The following is a 21868-nucleotide window of genomic DNA, read 5'->3' on the forward strand; positions in this document are numbered from 1 at the left end:
TCTAACTGTGTACACTAGGGGCGGTTATACGTGTTCTCTCTCTACATAACAGTCAGGTAGATATACACTCCCATTACTGATTAGTTCACAATTTGGCCGCTAGGTTAGATAACAGACTTTGGGGGGTGTACAGATTTTTGTAGATTTAATTTTAAATTGATGGGTTATTTTTCGGCCTACGCAAATCCACTTTACTCCACGTCTGACCTACACTACACATCCGACCTACTAGCACGTCGTTTTAAACAGCTGATTCATGGAGTTGTGGCCGCAGTGCCCGGCCACCCAGCAGCTGTTCTAGCCACGGCGCTCGGCCCAGAAATTGTATTAACCTAACCTAACCCTCAAATAATACAAAATTAAAAAGCTGGCATATTCCGGTATTGCAGTAGGTCGGAATTTCAGGAGGGGTGAGCTGCGTATAGACGGTGTAACATTACCATCTAATTTTAATTTGAGCTCCGAACCACTGGCGTTAAGGATCAGAAGGGGAGGAATTGTTTATGCACATTATTCCTTTTTATCATAAAATTGCCTGAGTATTCGCGCTGCAGGAAGAGTACTAGCATTAAGCCAATATGATGTAGAAACCGAAGCCTAAAATTTGATTTAATTTCATCAATATTTCTAGACGTACTCAGAGTTCACAAAGGGCAAGGCTTCTGAGACGACTTTATACTTAAATTTCTGATCAACCTGGAACTGTAAGTTTTAACCTTTGCTTTATCACTAAAAAATGTATAAGCAGACTTAATCAAATTTTTAAAAAAATCAGGTCGTCTTTACAGTCTTATTCATAATGGGTGACACTTGTATTTCGGAACTAAATTACAATAAACCATAAGTTTTACACCGTTTTTTTGGTAGCCCTGGATATCATAATCTTAAAGCCAAGCTTTTGTCCACGACTTTGGAGAATTTGACAAGATCATTGATATTGAATTTGATTCTCGATTCAAATTCAAGATTGTGGTTTAAAATGAAAATAATAAATATCATACGTAACAACTAAAACTGATCAGAAAGGAAGATTGTTATAAAAAGCAATTTTCTGTTGGAACTTTATCTTAAATCACATGTATTCAAAATGCTACATTTATTATTAAACGCCAAGAGTTTAACTGTTGAAACACAAATTAAGCAAGAAACTAGTCACTTTCTTCGCTGGAATCGCTGTCTTCTTCTTCTTCTTCTTCTTCATCTTCGCTTTCAGAATCAGAATCTTTTTTTTCTTCTTTTTTCACCTTCTGCATGGTTTTTAATGCCTGTTTTCTGAAACAAGTTAAACTCAATTGAGAGACAAATTCTTAACTTAAAAAATTATTGCTTAATCAACCTTAAATATTTTGAATTTCGTAAAACTTAATTTAGTTTATGGATAGCTTATACATCTTTAAAAAGAGTTATTCAAACTAAAACAGAAAAATTTATAACCGAATAATCAACAAAAAATTTGTTTTCCGTCGTTATGATTGAATAATTGAGAGAAGTACCCATAAAATAATCGAAAAAAACCCTTACAGCGTTTAAAAGAATTGAAAAGTCCCGATGATTGAGTTAAAAAGTTCCAAAACATTGAATAAAGTTTCTAGAAATGTAATTGTTAAAAAAATTTAACTCTTGAGAAATAAAAACGTACAAGATATTTAACAAAGATTTCTTTCTACAAAAACTACTATTGGTATTTCCAAATGGGAAGAAATAATGAAGCAGATGTTATCAGGAGTGTATTAAGAATGACTTTAAAAGATATTTGTTTTTCCCGTATTCAAAGAATAAAACCCTAAAAAAAATTTCACTCCACCCAAACATGCCTTACAGTAACACCTTGGAAAACCAAATTTTAACTGACCTTAATAATTCCATTTTTTTCTCATCAACTTCTTCCTCTTCCTCCTCCTCTTCTTCTTCGGAGTCGGAGTCTTCTTCTTCCTCGCTGGAACTACTCTCTTTCTTTATCTTCTAAAACAGATTAAAAAAATTACGAGTGAAATAAAAAAAGAAAGAAAAAAAGTTAAACTTAAGCAATAATGTTAAACAAATATTGAGATGACAACTTTTTCATAGTCCATAATTTTTCCTTGTCTGCCAAATTACCTTGGATTTCTTGGCTTTCTTGTGTTTCTTATGCTTTTTGTCCTTCTTTGATTTCTTCTTTACTTCTTCTTCCGACTCGGATTCTTCCTCAGAACTACTCTCAGTCTCATCTTTCTTCTTCTTCTTCTGTACCGGAGTTCTTTCTTTCTTCTTGGATTTCCTGGCTGGTCTCTCATCGTCAGAAGATTCTCTTTTAACCTTTCTTCTTTCGTCAATAGAAGAAGATTTCTTTCGAACTACTCGTTTTTCTTCTTTAGTTCTTCTGCTGGATCTGTCATCTTCCTCATCGCTGCCTTCCCGTCTCTTCTTAATCTTCCGTGGATTTTCTTCATCGGAATCTTCTCTGAACCTTCTTCTAGTATTGCTATCAGACTTGTGTTTCCGCTCTTCCTTGTTCCGTCTCTTCAGCGCTTCTTCTTTCTCACGAAGTTTAGTCGCCATTTCCTCCTCGTCTGTGTCAACACGATTTCTTTCACGATCATATCTGTCTCTAGTGTCTCTAGTATCCCTGTCTCTTCCATCTCTTCCTTCACGGTTACGATTTCTTCTCTCTTCTTCTCTTTCTCTTTCCCTCTTCTTTTCCCTTTCACGTTCCCTTTCACGCTCTCTTTCTCGCTCCCGCTCACGCTCCATTTCTATCCTATCTCGCCTTCTTCGCTCTTCCTCTCTTCTCCGGCGATCCTCCGCCTCCCGTCTCCGGTCATCATCGCGTGAGCGAGATCGTCTTCTCTCTCTTGATGGAGATCGTCTTGAGCGTTCTCCGACTCTTCTTGACGATCTGTCACGAGATCGTGATCGTCGTCTATCCCTAGGAGACGGTGATCGGCGTCTGGGTGAAACTGATTTACGTTTGGGAGAAACAGATCTTCGTTTAATAGGAGATTTACCTCGTGTTCTCGACGACGATCTCTTTCTTTTCTCCGTTTCATGATCACTTTCTCCGCCACTCTCCTTGTGAGATCTATAATTACGTTTGCTCAGAACTCCATCCTCTTTTTTCCTGATTTCAACATTATCTCGATCCTCTTCTTCATCCTCTTCTTTATCTTCTTTACTTTCCTTCTCTTTACCGTTGGTATCAGCGACGCCATCTTCTGATTCTTCGTTTTTGTCATCATCAACTTTAGTTCCATTTTCTGGTTTGGCAGCATCTTTCTCAGATTTAACAACCTCTCTGGCTCCCCTACTTCTGCTTCTACTTCTACGCCTTCTTTCTCTAAAAAAAACGTGTTCAGTACAAAAGATATTTTAGGAATTTTTCTTTCCCTTTTCAAACTGAAGTTGAAAACAGTGCTTAGGATCCGGATCCGTTGGATCCTCAAGATTTTTGCTTCTTGGATCCGGATCCGGATCCAAGAGGTAACATTTAAACCTCAAACTGCAAAAAAATCTTTTTTACTCCTAAGACCCAAATCTGAACTTGAAAAAAAAGAGAGATTATTAAAATTTCCTCATTTCTGAATGGTTCATCAAGTTTTAGAATAAAAATAAGCGAAAAAAATAAAACAAAAAGTTTAAAAATTATTTGTTGTGAAAAAAATTCAGTAAATCTTAAAGAAATGACCTGGATCCGGGTCCATTTTTTCTAGTGCGGATCCAGGATCCGGATCCGCATCAAAATTAAATTGATCCGAAGCACTGGTTGACAAGGTGGATAATATTAACATCAATAAAAAATTCAAACAGAGACAAGAAACAACAGAAATAGATATATCGCAAAAAATAAAAAAAAACTAAGAAGAAGAAAAATGACGTTAGGATATTGGAAAAGTTAGAAACCGAATAACTTTGAGATATGCAAGGAAATGGACGATAATTTACTCGCTTTAACTTAATATTAACAAATGCAGAAATTACATTAAAGTTTGGATAAAGTAGACAACGGGCGTTATCTCTGGTATATCTCGGTATTTCAAGAGTAATATGCTAGATTCACAACAGTACCTATTAAACCTGTTTTTTGCTAAAACAGATGATTCGTGGATGGTATCTCAATTTAAGTCAATTTCCACTGTAATGCATTTTCCATGGAAAATATGGAACAATTTTCCTACCAATCTTAAAAATATCTTTAAATCTGTACTTGACGCCTATCTTTAAAACCTTGAATTTCTATGCCAGGACTAGTGAGCACGCGAATACACAAGGAGGACGTAAATCAAGAGGACAGGATCACTACTCCGAGATGTTCCCGCTATAATACTACCTGGAGTCCTGGAGATAACTCAAGTATTCCAAGTAAGTAAGCGCACAGTTAAGAATTGGGCATGTAACTTTTAAACAAGTAGAACATTGTAAATCTTGTTTACTACCTGGATCCACTTCTCCTCCTTGGTTTCCTATCTCTGCTCCTACTCCTACTCCGACCTTTGAGATCATTATTAGCTCTATATCCGGCCTGCTTAGCTCGCTCTGCTTGCTCACCAACACTATCAGCAACCTAGACAGTATTCGAACATAAGTTGAAGTATTTTCTCGACTCTAAAAATCATGTTCTAGCCTCCAAAAATGTTTCCACCTTCCCCCCAAAAGTAGCTTTTGTCGTTCTATTATCCCTTATGAGAAAAAAAAACCAGATGGAAGGGGATTTGAGAAAAAATTGCAAGTTCAAGTCCTAATTCCCCCTCTCCCACCGTCCTTCCGGGGGCATAAAGAAAACATGACTTAAATTAATTAAAAACAATTACTTTCATGAGTCAAATGATTTTCGGCTAAATTATCTTAGCTTTATGTTCCTAATATATCTGCATACCTTTCGTATATTTAAAAATAGTAACTATAAGAAACTTTCCCCGTATTTGTTCGCGAAAACACAAGGAATTAAAAAAATAATTCGAGAAAGAACCAAACAACACTTCAGCCAATTATATGTATGTAAAGATGTCCATATTGTTTTAGCGTTTAAATATAAACTGATCCAATAATTACCTGTCTAAGTCTGCTTGCAAGCCTGGATTCTTCGTCCTTTCTCGACTTGATTTCATCAACCTGATCAAAATACAGATTTACATCAAAAAGCTCTAACAGTTTTTTGTTACCAATAGTTAAATTGTTTGGTATAATGATACTTATGATTCTGGATTTCAAAAATATTAGATTATTTTTATTATTTTCATTATCACCATTAGTATCGCCATAATCATCCTATTCGTCGACATTATCAATTATCATGGTTATTACATGAAGTAAAAAATGTGTCCAGACTTTAAGCTTGAATTCAACATTTTATGGGACACTCCATTTAAAAAGGGCCATGCACGAACGGAACCCTTGAACCCTTAATCTGATTAATAATGTCGATTTTTGGCTTTAGAAAAGTGGTTATTTTTGAATTTTTTTTTAAAAGAAATGCACAAGTCACGTTTGAAGAGAAACCACAAATGAAAATTAACAGTTTTTAAAATGAAATTCATGGTTTTCTAATTATAAGTTAACGGGCGACGTTTTGAATCTGAGAAACTAGTCTTTTAATGGAGGGTCACATACATTCACATTTACAGTCCCTTTCAGACTACAATACAGACCCTTTCAGACTACAATGCAGTCCCTTTCAAACTATAATTCAGTCCCTTTCAGACACAATTCGTCCCTTTCAGACTACAATGCAGTCCCTTTCAGACTACAATGCAGTCCCTTTCAGACTACAATCCAGTCCCTTTCAGACTACAATGCAGTCACTTTCAGACTACAATGCTGTCACTTTCAGACTACAATGCAGTTACTTTCAGACTCAATTCAGTCCTTTCTAGAATACAATCCAGTCCCTTTCAGACTACAATCCAGTCCTTTTTAGACTACAATTCAGTCCCTTTCAGACTAAAATTTCCTTGTTCTTTAAAGTAAAATACAGTTGGCTTCATAGCAAAAAAATAGATTCCTGACCTTCAGATTGACCAGCTCTTGGGGAATACCGCTCTCACTGGTCTGAGCAGAGTAGAGCAGAGACCACAGCTCCGACATAAAGATCCTCGAGTTCTTCCCGTTCAAGAATCCAGTCAGGTTTATCTGCATCTTCCTGGGATCCGGGTTCTACACAATAAAAAAATCGGGATTAGCCTAATGCGACCAGATCAAGCCCAAACAGAAACTAGTTAATCGTTCTTAACTCACACCTTTTATTTTAATAAATATAGAAAATTTCGTCTATTGAGTTTTCCTTAATTATAAAAAAAACAGTGCTTTTTTGGGGATATGGATCTGTTTGTCCAGAACTCCTATATCCCACCCCCCACCCCCAACCCCTCCTCGATAAAAGTTAAGAAAGTTTTTTTTTTAAATTCCTATCTTAATTTTTCTGTTAGTTGAAAACTTCTTTTATTAACCATTCCCATCATTCATATCCACATAGAAAATAAATTCTAGCAAAAAATCACCCCCTTTCTAAAATATACATTAATCCAGGTTTAAACAAAAGGAGTATAGAACTAGTTTTAACAGTTCTTTGGGGGTTTGATCGATGTACGTTATATAAATAACAATTAAATATTTGTATACAAAAATCCGTTAATTTATTATGCCAACTTGTATTATAAAGCAGTCCATTTAGTACAAAATTCTGGACTGATCTATATGAATTGTACTGTGTACTGCAGTGCTGAGTACAGGATGTAGATGAACTGAGAACACTATCTCACCTAGAAACAAAACGGTCAATTTGGGTTTCATACCTTTATATATTTAATGTTCTATCAATTATAAGTTTAGTCATCATATATTAATTGCATTTATTGAAGAAGTATTAGACATAGGAGGTCGAGGCGTTTCTATATCTCAGAGGTGTACGTTTTCTTGAAAAAACATTTTCCCCCAACCCTTCTTTGGAAATTATTTTCCCTTCAACTATCAACTATTTGCGCACAGCGGATAAAAAAAATGTTTTATTTCAGGAAAATAAATTCATTTTTAGATAAAAGGTATTAAAAATGGAATCAATTAAATTTTTTTTTCATTAAGGCATCAAAACTTATTTTATGCTTGCTAATGCTTGACTAAAAATGACATAAAAGATTGAATAACATTGTCAATTATGGAAAAGGACAAAACACAAAAGATCGTACGCGGAGGGATTATGTAATAATCTGATGGTTGCTTCAACATATATTTTCAAAATTCTGATGAAATAAGACAAAACTCACCTCATGACATGACGATTTAAATAAATGTATTTTTCTATGTAAAGAGAGAGAACAGTTTAGAGTGAAGAGCGGAGTGAAGAAGGTCAGGGCGTAGGAAATTCCCGAGTGTAGGGCGGAAGGGGGAAGAGACTAGCTCCCATTAGGTCCACGGTGTAGGAGAAGGAGGAGTAGGTTGGAGAAGAACTAGGAGGGTAGATCTCCAAGAATACATCATAGTCAACTTTGTTCTCTAGGCGGAAAGGACAGACACCTACTTTCAATTAAGACATCGTAATTTAAATTCATAAAATAATTGAATAATAATGAAAATGTTTGCGAAGACAGAGATTTAATACATTTTCTAGAAACTGATCATCATTGATACATAAAAAAAAATAGTTCATTCGGTTTAAAGCCTAATCCTGTTACAAACATTTTTTTAAATGGAGGGGGGGACGTTTATTAAAGAACAAGAAAGAAAAAATGGGGGTCCAAACTGGTAAGTTTCTTATTTCAACCTCAGCCTAACAAGAGAAAAAAAACTTGAGGGCATGTATAAAAAAGGTATTTATGTACCATGAATGTATTTAATTTAACATGACCATTGAACATTACCAATGAATCTATAAAAACTAGTATTTAAAAGCCATGAATATGTAAAATGCACGAAAATTCATCCTTATGTCTCATGAATAAAAAAGTAAATAACTAGTATTTATGTACCCTGAATAATACAAAGAATGAAAACTGGTTTTTATGTACCATGAACATATAAAATGCATAAAGTTGGCATTTATTTACCATGACTGTATAAAATGAATAAAACTGGTTTTTATGCACCATGAAAATAAAAATGAATAAAACGGGTATTTATGTATTACTTGAATAAATAAAATAAATAAAAATCTGGTATTTATGTACCATGAATGGATAAAAATTAATAAAACTGGTATTTTTGTACCATGAATGTAAAAAAATTAATATAACTGGTATGATATACCACATGAACGAATAAAAATAAATAAAAACTGGTATTTATGTACCATGAATATACAAAAATGATAAAACTGGTATCTATGTACCATGAATGGATAAATATTAATCAAACTGGTATTTATGTACCATGAATGGATAAATATTAATAAAACTGGTATTTATGTACCATGAATATATAAAATTAATAAACTGGTATTAATGTACCATGAATGGATAAAAATAAACTGGAATTTATGCCCCATGAATGGATAAAAATAAATAAACTGGTATTTATGTACCATGAATGGATAAAAATAAATAAACTGGTATTTATGTACTATGAATGGATAAAAATAAATAAACTGGTATTTATGTACCATGAATATATAAAATTAACAAAACTGGTATTCATGTACCATGAATGGATAAAAATAAATAAACTGGTATTTATGTACCATGCATGGATAAAAATAAATAAACTGGTATTTATTTACCATGAAGGGATAAAAATAAATTAACTGGTAGTTGTGTACCATGAATGGATAAAAATAAATAAACTGGTATTTATGTACCATGAATGGATAAAAATAAATGAACTGGTAGTTATGTACCATGAATGGATTAAAATAAATAAACTGGTATTTATGTACCATGAATGGATAAAAGTAAATAAACTGGTATTTATCTACCATGAATGGATAAAATAAATAAACTGGTATTTATGTACTATGAATGGATAAAAATAAATAAACTGGTATTTATGTACCATGAATGTGAAGAGCTGAAACTGTGAATCCTCCAGGTCTCTCCTCATCATCAACACATTACATGAGACTAATCAGAGATTCACATCAGTTCAATCATTCTCTCGTGTACACTTGTACACTACAAGTCATAATATTAACATTTTTATTTCTTACTTCACACATTGTTAAAATAATCTATTATCGACTATACAGTGATGAATTTGCACAGGGTAACCTTTGTTTGAAGTTTGCCAGAGAACCTAATAAATATAAGATGCTTCCATCATCTCTTTCTCCAAACCTAAAACTGTTAGTCCTGAAATAGTGTACTATCCAAACATTAACTATGGATTGGGGGTAGAGCTAGTATTCAGTATTTAGACTAAATCTTTACCTTCTCTTCAAGCTGGTTAAATATAAACTCAACAACAACATCATCGTCCATCTTCAAGAGCTCTGCACACCTCTTCGTGATCCAGGGTTTCAACACATCAAGCTTGATCTTACCCATGTCAATCTGAACAGGGAAAATTTAATAATTTTAATAATTAATTATTAAATATACTTAAACATTGCTTAAGATCCACTAATGATGTATCTTTAGCCCTACGCAAATCCGCTAAACTCCACTTCAGACCTACGCCAAATCCGCCATACTACACTACACTACACCTACAAGCACAGCTGCTAGTGCTAGTTAGACTTATGGCCGCCGCGCCCGGCCCCTAGCCTGTCCTAGCAGCGGCGCTCGGCCCACTAGCCTGTTCTACCACGGCGCGCGGCCCCAAAGCTTGTTTTAGCAGCAGCATTCGGCCCAGAAATTGTTTAAACCTAACCTAACCATTAAATAATACAAAATAAACAGCTGGCGTAGGTTCGATATTGCAGTTCGTCGGATAGTTAGTAGGTCAGAAGTTCAGTAGGGGAATATTGCGTACGGACGATGTAACATTACCGATCCACAGGATCTGATAATTTTAGCAGATCCGGAGCAAAATATCATCACAAAATAAAAATAAAATCCTTTTAAACTAATCTCATGAGATGACTTACATATTTTTAATATGGATAATGCATTAAAAATGAATATTTACAGACTATAAAAATTATTAAAATAAAAAAGTATATATTTGTATCTAACTTAAAATTTGTTACTTACCTAATTTCAGCTTTAGAAAAATGATTTTTGAAAATCATTTTAGAATTTGAAGTTGAGTGTATAAAATAAACCTGTATGTGTATAATTATTCACTGTAGTGTATATTGTATAATGTATTTGTATATGCACTGCACATTTTCTTGAAAATACACCTGTATAATTATACACTGTAGTGTATATTGTATAATGTATTTGTATATGCACTGCACATTTTCTTGAAAATACACCTGTATAATTATACACTGTAGTGTATATTGTATAATGTATTTGTATATGCACTGCACATTTTCTTGAAAATACACCTGTATAATTATACACTGTAGTGTATATTGTATAATGTATTTGTATATGCACTGCACATTTTCTTGAAAATACACCTGTATAATTATACACTGTAGTGTATATTGTATAATGTATTTGTATATGCACTGCACATTTTCTTGAAAATACACCTGTATAATTATACACTGTAGTGTATATTGTATAATGTATTTGTATATGCACTGCACATTTTCTTGAAAATACACCTGTATAATTATACACTGTAGTGTATATTGTATAATGTATTTGTATATGCACTGCACATTTTCTTGAAAATACACCTGTATAATTATACACTGTAGTGTATATTGTATAATGTATTTGTATATGCACTGCACATTTTCTTGAAAATACACCTGTATAATTATACACTGTAGTGTATATTGTATAATGTATTTGTATATGCACTGCACATTTTCTTGAAAATACACCTGTATAATTATACACTGTAGTGTATATTGTATAATGTATTTGTATATGCACTNATAAATTTGTCGTGTTCAGAGGAGAGAAAGTTAAGTAGGGGGCGCGCCGCAGGAGAAAAATTCGTTTTAGTTAAAAAAAACTTAAATAGGGTCAAAATTAATAAATGAAGACTAAAAACCTAGATTTTTAACTTATCACTCATAATAGTTTATTGAGATAGATATTTTGCCTGTTTTCTTTCCCTTAAGCGCTCTTAAGAAGCTATTTGCATCAAAACAAAAAGAAACTGGAGGTATATGAGATGTAAAATTTGAGTTAAACTTTAAATAAATGTAGTACTAAAAATTTTAGAACCACGAATAGCGATGCAATACTTATTTCTAATATAGAGAAAGTAAAGAATGTAAATAAATGCCTGTAAAGATCAAGAAAAGCCCAAGCATGAAAATCTTCACTTTTCTCAAAACTAAAATTCGAGAAATACTCCCTTCCAAGCTTGAGAATTGGTACAAACAGCTTCTCTCCTAAACCTGAGCTGGGAACTATAGAATGGATAACCTTTAATATCAACTGCTTTATCCAAATATCCACTGTAAAGATTTTCCCAATCAGATTACAAAGATAAATGGATTTAAATATAGACTTTGAGGTCGAGGAGTCATTAGCCTTGATAATTATCTACAATGATTAGCTGACAAGATAATCACTCAGTCTCGAGCATTTCACACAATATGAGAGATAAGCTAGATTTCTATGCATTACAATCGTATGAAAAAAAAATCCAAATTTCCAACTTTCCGACATAAAATATTTTCAAATAGTTACCCGAAAAAATCCAGCATCAGTCATATTACTTGGCTATCAAATCTGAAATAATTAAAATGATGAACATACACTAAATTAATGCCTTAGATATGGGCTAAGCAACTGAGCTATTAGTGAGCTGGACATTTATCATGGCTAACCCACCAATAGCGAGTTCTTTACCAGCTTCACAAAGAATTTTATTGGAATTAAAAGGAACAAATTCATCACTGCATTGTTTTGTAACATACTATAACAGATTGTGATATATATCAAACGGGATTTTTTCTTCTCAATGAGAACGGAGTGAGGATTAGTAGATGAAGAATTCATGCTGGATCTAGAATCTAGAGACAATACTAATATCATAATCATGTGGTTTTAAAGTCATATTGTATAAGATAAGAAATGAAAATGACGCGACGCGACACGACACGACACGACACGACACGACACGACACGACACGACACGACACGACACGACACGACACGACACGACACAAAAGATTAGATACAAATAAATTTAAAAACTAGGTAAACAAATTGAATGAATTTATTAGTATTTCCTATTTGTTGGATGCCACCATCTCCTTCAATTTATCCACGTTAGCTCCGGTCAGTTCTCCAACCTGGATCAATACTTTTTTGAAGGGAGTGTTCACACAAATTTATGGAGAAAACAGAAACTTATTCTATATTAGTTTTATTTCCTTCCATTGCAACATTTTCACGAATTTTTCATATTTCAATTATGATTATAATTTAAACACACAAAAATTTCTATCTTATGTCTTATCAGTGTGATATTTATACAAATACGAAAATCATAAATTAATGAAATTATTTAATAATCTAAGCTTGATGATTAAAATCTTACCTTTTCCTTTGATTTGATAAAAATAAAGGTCGGCATAGCGGTAATCTAAATGAAAAGAAGATTTAGTTATTGTTACGTTTTCAACAATAAAAAAATTCAAGAATGGTATTAATCAACTTATCAGCCACGATACTTAAAAGGACGGTACGCTTATTTTCAAGTGATCATTCATGCAAAGATGGCAATACCCGATTGACAACAGTGTCCTTGAAACATTTATTTGCACAATAATATCTTCCGTATTATTTTTTCAAGATTCCAATATATTGTTTTGCAAAGCTTTAAGGATAGAGTTGTGAATCGGGCATTGCTATCTTTGCATGAATGGTAACTTGAAAACAGTGATTAGGATTCTGATCCGGATCCGTTGTATCCGCAAGATTTTGGTTCCTGGATCCGGATCCGCAAAAATATGAAATATTGAACCCAAATCTGAAAGAGAAATTATAAAATTTCCTGATTTCTGAATGGTTCATTAAGATAACGAATAAAAATGAGCGAAAAAAAAGACGACAAATTTGAAAATTCTGCTATGTTAAAAAAATTCAATAAATTCGGTATCGGATCCCTTTTTTCCCAGTGCGGATCCAGGATCCGGATCCGCATCAAACTTAAATGAATCCTAAGCACTGCTTAAAAATAAGCGTGCAGTCCCTTTAAAATCGAATTAAGTAAGAAATGTTCACCCTGCGGAGCTAACCAATAACCATGCTTTACATGTTTAATCATATTGGGGATTATTATGCACTAAAATATAAAATCTAATAAATCGATGTCTTTAACGATGTTATTTCGAGAGGGGGAGGGCGGGGGGATAAAAAAGATAGTGTATACACACTTGATGTAAAAAGACTTTATGTACCTTGTATTCCTGAGCAATCTCCTCACACTCATCCACGTCAACCTTAAAGGTGGAATACATTAATTTGGTTCAAAGGTTTTTTTTTACCGTGTTAAAGTCCATATAATCTAGATCCCTTATACCCGGATCCAGTGCATGCAATTTTCACTGATTTGTTTAACTTAAGAAAAATGTAAGAACGAATCCAGTTAAATAATTTATCTATTTTCATGCTGGCACATGAAATACTAAATTATGAGATTGGGAAGATTTATCCGCTTGAATCCGGATCCATAGATTCGTTTTGCGGATTCAGGGAGCTGCTGCAAAAACGCTTTTACCGTGTTTTGATCAAAAACCTCTTTCACGAGCATTTATAAAAAAGGGATAAGTTCGCACGCAGACAACGTAGATCGAAACATCGGATAGAAATAAAATTAGTACCAAGATATTTACATTTTAAAAGATCATCACAATACTCTCTTTCTAACAAACAAACAATTCCCACTTGTCCAGTGTCTTAAAAACTTTTAAATTAGCACATTAAAGACATGTGACAACGCATTTGAATTGAATCAATTGAACTTTAAACATTCTACAAGTCATGTTTGATCTGAGCAAATATAAGTTTAAATAGATAAACATTAAACAAAAGTGATAATAATTTTTAATTGAACCTGACTAACAAACATATCCTTTAAAACACAGCTTAAAAAGCAAGGAATTTTAAAACATTTATATAGCATACTATCTCAGAACAAGGAAAAGAGACAAAAACAAACTAAATTCATTCAGAGGGGCTTATTTTTCTTATCAATAAAGATTTGGTGTCACTTTGAAGAATATTGGATTTTTTACTAAATAATCCAAGAGATAGTTTAGTTTAAATCTAAACCTGACCAAAAAACTTATAAACATAAATTTGTCGTGTTCAGAAGTTAAACTTTTGCCATAATAACATTTATCTCGAAACTAAGAAAATAAGTTTAAACTACCTTCAAGAAGACGACGTCCTCCATTATTTTAGACATTTCCTCAATATGTGGTGAAATCATCTTACAAGGACCACACCTGCAATATGGTCTCGTCAAATGAAATGAAATGAAATCAACTGTTAAAGACTTGGTTAAACCCCTTTTCTTCCGCTTAAACCAGCGCAAAAGAGAGGAAATTTAACTATGTCTCCAAGGTACAACTACAAAATTCAACTATGTCTCCAAGGTACAACTACAAAGTTCAACTATGTCTCCAAGGTACAACTACAAAGTTCAACTATGTCTCCAAAGTACAACTACAAAGATCCACTATGTCTCCAAAGTACAACTACAAAGTTCAACTCTGTCTCCAAAGTACAAAGTTAAATTATGTATCCATGGTACAACTACAAAGTTTAACTATGTTTCCAAGGTACAACTAAAAAGTTTAACTATGTATCCATGGTACAACTAAAAAGGTTTAACTATGTCTCCTAAGTACACTACAAAGTTCCACTATGTCTCCAAGGTACAACCACAAAGTTCAACTTTGTCTCCAAGGTACAATTACAAAGTTCAACTATGTCTCCAAAGTACAACTACAAAATTCAATTATGTCTCCAAGGTACAACTACAAAGTTCCACTGTGTCTCCAAGGTACAACTACAAAGTTCAACTATGTCTCCAAGGTACAACTACAAAATTCCACTATGTCTCCAAGGTACAACTACAAAGTTCAACTATGTCTCCAAGGTACAACTACAAAGTTCAACCATGTCTCCAAGGTACAACTACAAAATTCAACTATGTCTCCAAAGTACAACTACAAAGTTCCACTATGTCTCCAAGTTACAACTACAAAGTTCAACCATGTCTCCAAGGTACAACTACAAAGTTCAACTATGTCTCAAGGTACAACTACAAAGTTCAACTCTGTCTCAAGGTACAACTACAAAGTTCAACTATGTATCCAAGGTACAACTACAAAGTTCCACTATGTCTCCAGGGTATAACCACTTCTCGCTATCAGGGGCGTACTGGAGGTTTAGCCTAGGGCGGTGAACTTTTAGAGCACGACACCCTGCTTCCCATGTTTCCAACCCTCTACACTTTTTTAGTTCTAATAAAACTTTCCTGAAATGTGGGTCCAACATCTAACCTCTGGCATAGATTTTAATCCCATACGCCCCTGGCGAAGGCTAAGGGGGGGCCTTGGGTTCTGAGCCTCACAGAGCTGTCGCCCCCCCCCCTTGTACGCGCCTGATACGTGCAGCATTTTAAAATACTGCATCTGCATTTTTTTTTAGAAATTTACAATCATCTGCATATCCAGATTATTTAACCGATCGGGATAAAGGATCTCATTCGAAAGTTTTCAGCTCTGTTCATTTTTATTAGCTTTACACATGACAAAATCCGCCAAATTATTTTTTAATTTTGAAACTTTCACACAAGGATAAGTTAAAGATACAACTCACCATGTGGCGAAGAAGTCCACGACAACTAGTTTATCTTCAGCTTGTTGAAGCTGGTTGGCAAAATCCTCAGAGTTTTCCACCTGGTGAACCATTTTTGTGTCGGTTTCGGAGAAATAAAATCTGAAAATATAAATTCATAAATATTTTCAAACTCGATTAATAACTAAATAAAACATATATAAGTGATTTCATATTAACGGTTTAGTCTGGATGAAAAAACTGAATGAATTGCGAAGTAAATCATAATAAATGCACACGTTAAAGTTTTGAAAAGATTAAAATGCGTCTAATCGTGTTGGGGTTGAATACCGCAATAGAACAAGAACTGGTATGGCAGCTGACTCCCTGCCCAGTAAGGGAGGGGGGGGAGGGTTTCTGTAGATTTTATATCAATATTTAAAATTTTACTTATAAACTGTAATAGTTAACATTATACTTATTTTATATTGCTGCCATTAATTAATTCTGAAAAACTAGACGATATTTTGATCAATTCTACGAATCAAGTTATACAGAGTTATTCATTAAGTATGCAACTATTTATGACGCCTGTAACATGAAAAAATTGAATTAGAATGTTATGTTTTAAAAGTGAAAAGTCGTCATTAAAGTCTCATTGTGCTAGTGTATAACCCTGTCAAACATTAATCGCAAATAGTTTTTAAATCTGCAAACAAAGTTATTTAATTGCGTAGTAGGTTAAAACAACTATCCATAAAAAAATATTGCGTAAATTAGGAATAGTCGGCGAACGTATTATCATTTTGGGAAGACATTTTTTGTCAACACAAACTTTTTACGCTGCTTGGGACTTGCGGAGGCAGCAAATTCATTAGTTAGCGATGTCCCAGAAGCTTCTGCAGTGTTCCGGGGTTCATTATCAGATTTTTTAGAGGATTTTTTTCTCAATCTTTTCAGCTTTCTCTGACGGATTCGTTCTTTCTCCTTCAACTTAGCCATGTACATGGTTTCCCTGCGTTCCCTATCCCTCCTAGCGTTTCTAGTTTCAGGCATTTTTTCCAGCTCTTCAGGAGTATAGTAGGTCACTTTTCTACTACTCTTGGACTCAGAATCACGAGTTTTACTCTTCTCCCCTTCTACTGCTTGCTCATCAGATAACTGTTTAGGACCTGCTGTAGTCTCAGATACACGACACAACTTAAATTCTCTTTTCAACTTTTCCGGAGAAATAGTCTCAGAGGTGTTTTGGGGTATTTTCTTGTTCTCTGAAGCTCTTAGATGTACATCCTTAAATACATTTTTGTATAAAAACTTTTGGAGTGGTAATTTTTTTTCAGTTTTCCGTTGCATGGATTTCTAATTGTTATAACAATATTTTTTTTGTTTGGGGAGGGGGGATTTTAAATTCGGATGTCCATAAATCTTGCCTTGGCTGGTATGAAGATTGACGTCACACAAACCAAGTTTGGACCTGATTGATTAAGTTGCTAAAACTGTTATTTGGGTAAAAAATGCAGACAAACAGGCTTAATATGTAAATGGGTTAAAGGGACGGACTGTAAGCGTAATTTGAAGTGACACTCCGTGCCAAGATGACAATGTCCGATTCACAGTGGTACCCTTATAACCTAAACCTTTATCTGAATAATAATATGGAAGAAGTTGTCGTTTTTAAAGGTTTACAAGTTTTGAATTCTGATAGTACGAATATGTTTTTCTGCAGTAGAAATGCGCATGTCACTTTTGTAGTAAAATCCCAATTAAAAATAATCAGCTTTCAACTTAATAAACATTGATATCTAATTCATGCTTGATCAGACAAAGTTTTAAAGGGTATTGTTTTAAATCTGGCATTGCGATCTTTGCGTAGAGGGTCAATTGAAATTACGCTTACAGCCCCTTTAATTGACAGTATGTGTGTAATACCTGTGAGCAGCAGGGTCCACTTTCATCAAGAGCATAAGATACATCAGTATCATCAATTCCATCTAATTGAGATAATCTATGTCAATTGTGTGTAGACTGTAGATATACAGTGATCCAGAGGCACTCATGGGGGGGGGGGGAGTTGCTATGACATCACTAAAATCTACGGTTTCCAGGGGGATTTTAGGGTCCCGTGGGTGCTGAGCCCCCCTCCCTAGACAAATTTCCAAGTACGGCCCTGTGGGTGTCCAAATAAATATAGTGACATAAAAACCATAAATAATGTCAAAAGGTGGCCCAAATATACCTAATAATGAATGACTGGAAAGACTATTTCAGGGCGGCAAAATTATTATTTTTAAATTGAGGATATAGTACTACTGTTAAATGGTGTCCTAGTAAACTTTGAATGTGTTAATTGAGTACTTCTAATACTAGTTCAGGGTGTCCCATAGGACCAGTAATACGAAGATGAAATAATTGATAAGAGAGAGGCGGAAGGTTTTTTAAGCTTAGCTATGACGTAATAGAACAGAACAGGAACCAGTTTTAAATTGTAAATAAACACCAACTAGTAAACATAAATTTCACGCTGTATAGGTAGGCTGGTTCGTACTGCCATGTCCAGGAATATTTTACCACTAATTTCTAAACTTTGTTATTGATGAGAGAAAAATACTGAAAACAACACTATATTTTCCTATGGTTGGTATTTCCAAAATGTTGTCTGTCTATTTTAAGCATTGAAAGTGGAATAATTGAATAAAGATTGGTCTTTTGTCCAATTTAAAATCTTATATAAATACTAAATCCCACAATTTGAAAAACTGAATAGATTTTATCATAACTATCCTTACGTATGTAAGATAAATGCAATCAGAAATTAGTCCTACTATATGGATAGTTATTTTGATCCCTATATTCCTATCATCACTCCTATGGTCGGCAGTTACTGGAAGGGAAGGATCTGAAAACCCCCTATCTTGGAGAGCCCAGACCCCAACTCTATTACCATATCAGTATTTTGTAAATGCAATATACAATCCGAAGTTCGTACTGCCGTACTGTGTGATAAGGGTAACATTTATTTAGATACTATGTACATGAACAGACTAAATTAAATTTTCACACGAAAAGTTATATTTACTAACTTAAGTCAGAATGAAATAAAATTAAATAGAACTACCTTGTCTTTGTTTCTCTGGGTCATCTTTCTCTTGCAGAACTTGCCGTCTTGACAGTTCCTTCTTATAGGACCTAGAAGTAGTTGAATTACAGACTAAATTGAACCGCTTCTTTTATGTCAAGGTTTAGGGGACAAAGGTTTATTAGTAATTCTTAGTATATCATCCCATTTGCTTAGGTTTCATCTGAGTTAAAAAAAAAACATTTATGACGAAATAAAATAAAAATCTTTGAAAGATTACAACAATTTCGGATTAAACTCGACTGGTTGCGAATTTTAAATTTGAAAGCTATATATACCTGAGTTTCTTATTATCACCGAAAGCATATTCTTCATCGGAGGAATCATTTTCCTCCACTTTCCGTTTAGTTTTACTTGAGGTTCTTGTGTCTGGACTACTGGAGGATTTTCTGTGAGAACTAGAGGATTTTCCGCCTGAGCTTGCAGAGTAGGATCCTTAAAAGATATCAATACCATCGGTGACGGGGTATTTTTAAAGCGGGAGTTTAACACAGAAAGAAGGTTAGCTTTAATGGGAGTTACCTGCTATGTAATGTAGTTGAACTGAGTATGCAGTGTTTTGGAAAACTTCTTTCGGATTCATTTGAGACATATTAAACTTTTTAAAGATCTGTAAATCCTGAGTTTGAGTGTAAATTCGACGTTCAAAACTCCTACTTTGGGGGTGGATACCATTTCAGAATTAGTTTTTTCAAATTATTAAATAACGACGACATAAAATGTAAAAAAAGTTCTATAATAGACTACAGACGTCATGAATAGGAACATGTTGAGAAAATAAAAATTAATCTTATCATCGAAAATAAGTAATCTTGTTCAAGTTTCGATTTTCTCATTATTCTGGTTTCTCTTTATTCACAAAGATTTTCGTAGATTTTCTAGAATTATTATTGAAAAGACGACATTTGAAGAATTTGAAGAATTCTGCGAATAAATTCAAAGAAGATAAGAAATTCAATTTAAGAATGAAAACGAAATAATCGATTTTAGCATTGATTTATTGACAAATTTCTTTTGAGAAATATGTTCCTAACCATCTATTTAGATTTCTGAATAATTTTTACTTTTTTTTTCGTTGTCGTTATTTAATAATTAAAAAAAAAACTAATTCTGAAAAAGTATCTACCCAATTTTAGGAGTTTTGAACGTTGAATTTGCGCTCAAGTTTAATATGTCTCAAATGAATCCGAAAGAAGTTTTCCACAACACTGAATACTCAGTTCAACTACCTTACATAGCCGGTCACTCCCTTTAGCTTCTTAAAAAAAATATTCGTTATATAAAAATTTTCAATTGTGTTTTTAAAATAAAAATATTAAAAAAACTAGGTTATGTTAACAAAGTTGTAATCTAACACACTTTTCTTGAGATAACAATGACAAAAATAACAATAATAACAGATAATGAAAATAATATTAATAATAACAATAATATCCAAGAATTTCTCATAATTTTCCCTTTTCACGGGGAAGGGGCTCAGCCCATGACCAGGACAATAACCTAGACCATGACCGTGCAGACCATGACAGTTACAGTGACAGTGACAGTGACAGTGACAGTGAAAATTTTAATGACAGTGCATTATTTTACAGTCAACTGTCAAATATATGTAAACACATAATACAAACGTCGTCACAAAAAAATATTACAAACCTGATGTATCAGCTGCACTCGAGATATCAAAAGAATCATCTTTCAAGAATTTATCATCCCTGATATATCAACAATAATTTATTATTATATAATATCAGACGTGTCACACGCCGATTCACAATGGTACCCTTGAATAAGTATCGGGTTAGCTATCTTCATTTTTCTGTCTAAAACATAAATATCTCTATGTCATTCATTGTCTTTGCTGCCTAAATCTACATGTCAATTTTTCAAAGGAGTGCAATAAAAATTATCAATTTTTAGACAAAAAATCAATTTTACGTAGACATTGATTTAACAGAAAGCGTTTTCAATCGAGCATGAAATTCCCCCAAAAAGTTCACTTGAAATCAAGTTCTTTTAAGTCATAAAAAAAAATTCCCTTCACCTACCATGTATTCTGACTCAGATGGAAAAAGAACCAATATTTATGGAGAGTAGATTTAGCAAGACCAGGAGGAAGGCATAGGAGTAGAGTACTTCCGGTTGGACTATACTTCTAAATAGGTCTTTNATAAAAAGAGTTGAAGATTTGTGCAGATGAGATATGATATTGCGCAATAGTTAAAGACATTATATGTGGGAAAACATAAAAATTACTATTTAAGGAACTGCAGTTAAAATTTCAAATGACCTTCCATTTAAGGAAGGGCATGTCATGGTACTCTTTACTTTAAACTTTTGACCCTCCCTGTAGTTTTTTTTTTCATAACTCAAAAAGTATTGGTCTGAGGCTGTTAAAATTTTTCATTTATTTTTCTTGCAAACATTTTTTCTTTATAACTGGATTTTGCGATAAAACATTCAATTTTTGCAAATTTGCAATTTTTTTTGCAGATTCTAAAAGTAGAGCACAAGAGAGCTTTCCTATAATGTATAATTTGTCATATTTGGACATCAAACATGGGATTTAGAGGGCCCCCCAGCATATCCTGGTTTTCAAGTACCCTAGCAGAGATGGGGTTAAAGTGAAATGGGTCTGTGTGTGTACGGTGCAGGGTGTAGAGGTTAAACTGCACAATAGCTATGTACCATGTTCATTGGACTATTTAAATAACTTGAGTATTGCAGTCGCTTTCAAGTTACAAAGTTTAATGAGTTCCACTCTACGAAGGAGGGAACCCCCAGACGCCGTGAGCCTCCGCTAAGCAGACACTCCCAGATTTGCTAGGCAGACCGAGCCTCAACTATGCAGTAACGAGCCTGCGCAATACATCAAAATATTCCTGTAATACAGAAGGTTTTTTTAAACTTGTGTCTTAAGTTCAAGTTTTACATGAAAAGGAAAATATTTAGAGAAAAAAATTGA

At 33.7% G+C, this 21868-nt stretch overlaps 4 protein-coding genes across 10 annotated transcripts in view; 1 reads left to right on the plus strand and 3 right to left on the minus strand.

Moving 5' to 3' along the window:
* The window catches only part of LOC111698626 (protein ref(2)P), a 24327-nt gene continuing 2459 nt past the window's right edge, over positions 1–21868 (plus strand). The window contains exons 1-2 of one of the 2 annotated variants that reach the window (XM_023469004.1): positions 1–704; positions 4219–4335. The gene's annotated coding sequence lies outside the window, so the exon portion shown is untranslated. Of the gene's footprint in view, positions 705–3666; positions 4336–21868 lie in introns of those variants that run through there. The other variant, XM_023469003.1, reaches the window with a different exon arrangement.
* On the minus strand, positions 1884–9986 carry LOC111698621 (trichohyalin; the record flags this gene model as incomplete). Of its 5 annotated transcripts, XM_023468992.1 has the most annotated exon segments (7): positions 1884–1962; positions 2098–3313; positions 4410–4537; positions 5026–5085; positions 5980–6126; positions 6619–6731; positions 7233–7286. In XM_023468992.1, coding segments are annotated over 6 exon segments (1651 nt in total), but the record flags the coding sequence as incomplete, so codon positions are not given.
* On the minus strand, positions 11705–15958 carry LOC111698628 (thioredoxin-2-like). The gene is made up of 6 exons (XM_023469005.1): positions 15813–15958; positions 14356–14431; positions 13382–13423; positions 12520–12564; positions 12209–12271; positions 11705–11989 (listed from the first exon to the last, which is right to left on the minus strand). The coding sequence occupies exons 1-5, from the start codon at positions 15902–15904 to the stop codon at positions 12209–12211; spliced, it is 318 nt and encodes a 105-aa protein (XP_023324773.1). The 5' UTR covers positions 15905–15958; the 3' UTR covers positions 11705–11989.
* The window catches only part of LOC111698622 (uncharacterized), a 16573-nt gene continuing 10636 nt past the window's right edge, over positions 15932–21868 (minus strand). Inside the window, exons 11-17 of one of the 2 annotated variants that reach the window (XR_002764572.1) lie at positions 20952–21058; positions 20560–20618; positions 19185–19341; positions 18886–18956; positions 17700–17761; positions 16446–17060; positions 15932–16307 (exon numbers count right to left, since the gene is read on the minus strand). Coding sequence is in view for 1 of the 2 variants with exons in the window: in XM_023468996.1 (XP_023324764.1) it covers positions 16572–17060; positions 17700–17761; positions 18886–18956; positions 19185–19341; positions 20560–20618; positions 20952–21058 (945 nt within the window). In the remaining variant the exon portion in view is untranslated. Of the gene's footprint in view, positions 17061–17699; positions 17762–18885; positions 18957–19184; positions 19342–20559; positions 20619–20951; positions 21059–21868 lie in introns of both variants that reach the window. The other variant, XM_023468996.1, reaches the window with a different exon arrangement.

The sequence above is a fragment of the Eurytemora carolleeae genome, unplaced genomic scaffold (assembly GCF_000591075.1).
Source record: "Eurytemora carolleeae unplaced genomic scaffold, Eaff_2.0 scaffold140, whole genome shotgun sequence".
Lineage (NCBI taxonomy): Eukaryota > Metazoa > Arthropoda > Copepoda > Calanoida > Temoridae > Eurytemora > Eurytemora carolleeae.

Bases quoted from the DNA above. Each gene is read 5' to 3' on its own strand.
- LOC111698628 (XM_023469005.1), bottom strand. From the start codon at position 15,904: ATGGTTCACCAGGTGGAAAACTCTGAGGATTTTGCCAACCAGCTTCAA. The intron at 12,565-13,381 runs GTACATAAAGTC...CTTTTCATTTAG, and splicing joins AGATTGCTCAGGAATACAAG to ATTACCGCTATGCCGACCTT. The intron at 12,272-12,519 runs GTAAGATTTTAA...GTATTGATCCAG, and splicing joins TTATCAAATCAAAGGAAAAG to GTTGGAGAACTGACCGGAGC.